At 48.0% G+C, this 6187-nt stretch overlaps 1 protein-coding gene across 2 annotated transcripts in view; it reads right to left on the reverse strand.

Annotated features, from left to right (window-relative positions):
* Positions 1 to 5717, reverse strand: part of HKDC1 (hexokinase domain containing 1) — a 58566-nt gene extending 52849 nt beyond the window's left edge. The window contains exon 1 of one of the 2 annotated variants that reach the window (XM_017548924.2): positions 5347 to 5717. In XM_017548924.2, the coding sequence (XP_017404413.1) occupies positions 5347 to 5409 (63 nt within the window). In that variant the 5' untranslated portion in view covers positions 5410 to 5717. The remainder of the gene's footprint in view (positions 1 to 5346) is intronic. The other variant, XM_017548923.2, reaches the window with a different exon arrangement.
* Positions 5718 to 6187: the final 470 nt, after the last annotated feature.

Here is a 6187-nt window from a genome sequence, read left to right on the forward strand (position 1 = left end):
ACAGGGTTTTACCATGTTGGCCAGGCTGGTCTTGAACCCCTGACCTCAGGTAATCCACACACCTTGGCTTCCCAAAGTGCTGGGATTACAGGCGTGAGCCACTGTGCCTGGCCATAAATGTCCATTTTGGTTTAACTGAGTTGTTCTTAAGATAAAGCTGAATTGTAAAAGTCAGCTGAAATTGCTATTGAAAATGAGTGGATGTCACTCATGTAACCAGAAAACTGGGGCTGAGGACCACTACCTCAAAGGAGGGAAGTTATACAAATCACTGTGGCTATACTCAGTCCGCTTGACGGTAACATGTCACATTAGGGATGGCAGCAAAGCTTCCTCCCTCACACTAATTAACGCTAATCAATTGGTGGTGGCAGTCTGGAGCCCCGGGCTCAATGGGATGGATGATTGATGGTGGCAGGGGAGAGACAGGGGCACATGCCCCCGTCCTTACCAGCCCTGTTTTCTACACTGAGCACTCTCCACCCTCCAGGCCACAGCAAGGCTCTATCCCTGGCACATTCCCGGTGAAAGGGCATTTTATCCAGGGTGAAGAGCGTGTGCTACGGCCTACGAAGCGAGTCCATGTATGTCGCCTCTTCTCATCGCCACAGCACCCCTTTGAGGCAGCCAGGTAAGGCCAAAGTTCTTGTCCCCAAGTGAGAGGCGAGGGGAGAGGGCTCAGAGCCTCTCACAAGAGGCAGAGCTTTGGCTGCATGGGACTGTAGCAGTCTCGAGACCCCTCGCCTCCACAGCCTGGCTTTGGCTCACAGCTCTGTGGGGGACGCATAAGCCCAACAGACAAATTACACCAAATGCACAGGGCTCTCATCACCTTCACGCTAGGACAGGGGCCATCAGCCAGGCCCCAGAGGGCAGCACCCAGCTCAGTCCCGTGACAGTGAAGAGACCCAAGCCACTGAAATGGTCCTGTGGCTCCAGGGACTAGGGGGCCAGAAAAAGAGCAGAAACTCATCAGAGAGTCATTAGCAGAAAAGGACAATTGAGCTTCCAGCATGTTTGAGAAAACGGGACGGAACCAGGTCAGGCTTCGTTAAGGGCTTCCGGCTCCCCCAGGGCTGTTTATGACTAATTGGTTGGCACAGCCACATACAAACTGAGAAAACTGGATGCAAAGGACGTGACCCATGTAATTGGGGCTGGGGAGGGGTAGGATGCTCTACATGGGAACCAAACTTGATTCTTTCCTACCCAAAGGGGCCTCAGACAGTGCCCCTGAACCTACTGATTGTTTTTGCTTAGCCTGACAGTATAAAAAAATCCACAAAATCCCATCCCTTCCGCGTTCAGCCCTGTTTTTTGAGGCCCAGTTCGGGTCATTTGCGAGCTGGGGTTTAATGCGGTCACTGGGTACTTTGGTTTGCTGCTGCTCTTTCAGTAAGTTAAGGTCGTGACAGAAAGAATGTCAACTTGGCAACCATTTCTTCTTGATTTTCTGTGTCTCCCACAGCACCAGGTACAGTTGTTAGAAGGGAAAAGTGAGACATATGTTGGGACAACAAGCAAGTCATATGGGGTATGCGTAACCAGGGACAAGCGTCCCAGGCACTAAAGGAGAGTGCTCGAGCTGCGGAAACCAGGCCTGCTCTCGGAGAGACGCGCAAACCAGCATGGGAGACATCTTCTAAGCAAGAAAGCCAAGCAGCAGTGCCTTTCAGTTAGAACAAATTCAGACATTCAAGACTCAGAGCTGCTGAATTACAGCAGGTGGGAACTGGAGGGGCCTTAGAGGTCATCTAGTCCAAAGGTCTCACATTATGAATCAAGAGTCATAAAAAGATTCTGCTCTTTGACCCAAGGCTTTCATTTCTGGAACCTATTCTTAGGAAATAATCCTGACTATGGAGAATCATAAATCTCTACCAAGGCCAGGAGCGGTGGCTCACGCCTGTAATTCCAGCACTTTGGGAGGCTGAGGCAGGTGGATCACCTGAGGTCAGGAGTTCCAGACCAGTCTGGCCAATGTGCTGACACCCCACCTCTACTAAAGACGCAAAAATGAGCCGGGTGTGGTGGCAGGAGCCTGTAATCCCAGCTACTGGGGAGGCTGAGGCAGGAGAATTGCTTGAACCCAGGAGGCAGAGGTTGCAGTGAGCGGAGATCGTGCCTTTGTACTCCAGCCTGGGCAACAAGAGCAAGACTCTGTCTCAAAAAAAAAAAAAAAAAATCTACCAAGGTTTATCATAACAATACTTTTATTTTATTTTGAGACAGGGTCTTGCTCTGCTGCCCAGGCTGGAGGAGTACAGTGGTGCAATCACAGCTCACTGCAGCCTCAACCTCCCAGGCTCAAGTGATCCCGCCACCTCAGCCTCCCAGGAAGCTGGGACCCAGCTAATTTCTGTATTTTTTTTAGAGACAGGTTCTCTCTATGTTGTCCAGGCTGGTCTCAAACTCCAGGACGCAAGTGATCATCCTGCCTCAGCCTCCCAAAATACTGGGATTACAGGCATGAGCTACCTCGTCCAGCCTAATATCTTAATTATTAAAAATGTTTTTAAAGTATCCAAATGTTCAATAAGAGGGAAAAAGTTAAATACGTTCTGGCATATCCACTTGATTGGATATTAGGAAGACATTGCAATGAGAATTATGATGACAATGATGAAATCTACATAAGTGGTGACGCTAGAACAGTGAAGGAAGCAGTTCAGAACTGTGTGTGCCTTAGAAATATAACTAAAAACATACAGCACGAAGAAAAACTAGGAAGGCTTCCACCCAGCAAATATGAAAGTGTTTGAGATTAAAAGTAAATCAAAGGTGGAATTACAAGCAGCACTTCCACTTTTTTGTAATGTTGACATACAGAGCTGTAAAAAATACGCTTTGAAAACCTCCCAGTGCTATGGCTGGACAATCTGCAGGTCAGTGACCAGGCCTGGCCTGGTGCTATCAATAGGGCAAATAATGTCAATATTATTGAACTGGAAAAGCTGTCAGAGTGGTTTCTCTTTTTTTTCATGTTGTTTTGTTTTTGTTTCTGTGCTGGTATGGGGAGATTTTTAGAAATCGTTCCAGGGTCTCAGTAGTAACCCTTGCAAGGCAAGTCTGGCCCAGGGTCTGGACAATTCTAGAGGCAGGAAGCACAGAGATGAAAAACGGGACTCACTGCCTGACCACAGAGAGAAGAGCTGTACCTTTTGACCAGGTGTGTTTCCACCATGTGCTGGGAGGAGTGTTCTCAGAACCATGACTCAGCCCAGTAGCTATAAACCAGCCTCCGGCACTACCCCGGAGACTTCCTGGGGCACTTGCTTACGGTGGCTGTAAAAGTGCTTCTAACCTCCTCACCTCCCACAGGGAGAGGGAGGTCAACTCCAGGAATTGACAAAGGCTGGTCATCAGCCTTTGTCAGAAGGACCTGGAGCCCATCAGCAGAGGCTGTTTCCCATCACAGGGTGCTGCCGAGCCCGCACCTGGGCTGGTGGACAAACATGTCCCGCCTGATCCTAGGGTACAAAAGGTTAACCAACACAAAGGGGCCCAAGGAAATAATATAAATTTGCAGAAGCAAAGTTTTCAGGTTCCAAAGATTCTCCCTTGGGGGTGGGAGAGATACCATGGTGCATGTTACCTGCTTAGTAGTAAAGACAAAGCAGGTAACAAGTGGATTCCTAGGCAGCGCCTCCTTAAGTAGCCAGTAGAGGGCTCTGTGAATCTAATCAACAAGTGATTGCTTTACAATATTTTTTAATTAGCTACCACCTCTAACTCAACTCTCTAATGAATAGAATTTAGTGGGAGTTAAGCCACACTTCCTCTCTCTCTCTCTCTTTCTTTTTTTTTTTTTTTTTTTTTTTTTATTTTTCTTTTTTTTTTTTTTTTTTTTTTTTTTTTTTTTTTTTTTGAGATGACACTGCCCAGGCTGGAGTGCAATGGCACAGTCTCAGCTCACTGCAACCTCCACCTTCCAGGCTCAAGCAATTCTCCAGTCTCAGCCTCCCTAGTAGCTGGGCTTACAGGCACACTTTACCACACCTGGCTAATTTTTGTATTTTTAGTAGAGACGGGGTTTCACCATGTTGGCCAGGCTGGTCTTGAACTCCTGACCTCAGGTGATCCACCCACCTCAGTCTCCCAAAGTGCTGGGATTACAAGCATGAGCCACAATGCCTGACCTATTTTTTTCTTTTCCCTTCTTTCTTTTTTTTTTAGACAGGGTCTCTGTCACCCAAGCTGGAGGGCAGTGGTGCAATCTCCCGGGCTCAAGCCATCCTCCCACTTCAGCCTCCTGAACATTTGGGACTGCAGGCACGCACCACCATGTCCAGCTGATTTTTACATTTTTTGTAGATGTTGTAGACCAGCCTGGGCAACATTTTATAGACCAGCTTGGGCAACATATCCTCCAATGTTGCCCAGGCTGGTCTCAAACTCCTGGCCTCAAGTAATCTGCCCATTTCAGCCTCCCAGAGTGCTGGGATTACAGATGTGAGCCACCACGCCCGGCTTTCTTTCTCATTTTGAAAAGCAGGAAAGCATCATGGCACGACAGAAAAAGCATTGAAGGAGGAGTCAGTCAATTTGGGCTTAATCCTTGGTCCATCCTAAATACTTGGTGTCCTTGGCTAAGTCCTCCTGCTAGGAGGACTTCTGTCGTCCGCACATTGAGAGGTCCTTTTTGCCCGGGGCCCTGACAGCCAGCTGGTATAGCCAGTGTAGCAGATGGGGCTCATTTCAGCTGCCTGGAAGGAACCCTGGTTCCCCCCACCCCTGCCCCGTTGGCCCTTGGCAACCTTTAACCAGCCCACCTTGGAATTAATTTTGTAGACAAGCTCTACAAAATTCACTACAAGTTCACTGAGCAAAGTGACAAAATAATGCACACCATGAATAGTGTACCCTTGGCAAACAGCAGGCGCCAATAATAGATATTTCAATTACTGTCTATTACAACTCACACTCTCTTACTGCCCACATCTATATGCTTTCAAATACAAAAATAAACAGATCTGCTCCAATAGTTTTTAAAACTTCTTTGAAAATGATCCTCCTCATCATCGTGGCCTTTCTGAGCAAACATCCCTTACAGCAAACACCATCCTCTTCAAGCTTTCCAAAGGCTCTCCGCACCCCCTTCCACGTCCAATACCTGCCAGGAAGTTCCGAGTGAAATGTAAGGTTCAGGACAGTAATGGAATGCCCAGGAGTGTGGGAGAATTACTTCCTCTTCCTCAGTGAGTCTTTTACTGGTCATATGCTCCCAGTATCTTGTCTAATAAGCTCTCTTAACTCCCTTCTGATTTTTTTTTTTTTTTTTAAGGGAATCAGTTCTATCTGTGAAGAGGGAGCCGGGCATCTCTTAGCTTCGTGGGTCCCCCTTACCTTCTTGATCTGATCCTCCTTCAGCTTGCTGAAGTAAAATGCCATCAAGTGGACTGCAAACATTTTCCTCAAGTTTGGTTTCTCCTGAGATGGGCAGAGATTCCTGTGGAGGGTTCACTCCCACGACTCTGGAGTGCTGCTCGCTTCCAGTCCAGGCTGGCAGACCTCCTGGGGAGCGAGGTGCTGTGGAGTAAATACCTCCAGCCTGCTTGGTTCAATGATTAAGCTTCGCCACCCTCCCCCCACCCTTTGATCCCTCCCTCTGGCACACGCTCAATTGTCTAATAGAAGGCTCTGGGTGGTAGCTGAGGGTTAGTGGAGGGGGAAGCAGGGAATTGATGGGTTTCTTGATTACTTGAGAATCAGGTGCCACGAAATCTCATTGCTAAGCAACCCTCTCAAGCCAGGGCTCTGCCAGACCCACTCAGCCGAGGAAAATCTTCTGAGAAGTTGGGCACTAAACAAAGCCAACTTTCTTTCTTTCTTTTTTTTTTTTTTGGAGACTGAGTCTCATTCTGCCGCCCAGGCTAGAGTGCAGTCGCACAATCCTGGCTCACTGCAACCTCCACCTCCCAGGTTCAAGTGATTCTCCTACCTCAGCCTCCCAAGTAGCTGGGATTACAGTTATGTCACCACACCCAGCTAATTAACAAAGCCAGTTTTCAACCAGTGGAGCTGCTCTGCAAATTTCCAGTCCCAGGCTTTTCTCTTTAGTCTTTTTATGCTGGTGGCATAACTCTGTGACCCCCTGCTCCTCAGAAGCGCCATCCTAACTACAATAAACATCGTCCTGGTCAAGGGGATTTCAATAATGTTGGGGCAGATTCTTCCACTTGTGACG

This window comes from Cebus imitator, unplaced genomic scaffold (genome assembly GCF_001604975.1).
Source record: "Cebus imitator isolate Cc_AM_T3 unplaced genomic scaffold, Cebus_imitator-1.0 Scaffold215, whole genome shotgun sequence".
Classification (NCBI taxonomy): domain Eukaryota; kingdom Metazoa; phylum Chordata; class Mammalia; order Primates; family Cebidae; genus Cebus; species Cebus imitator.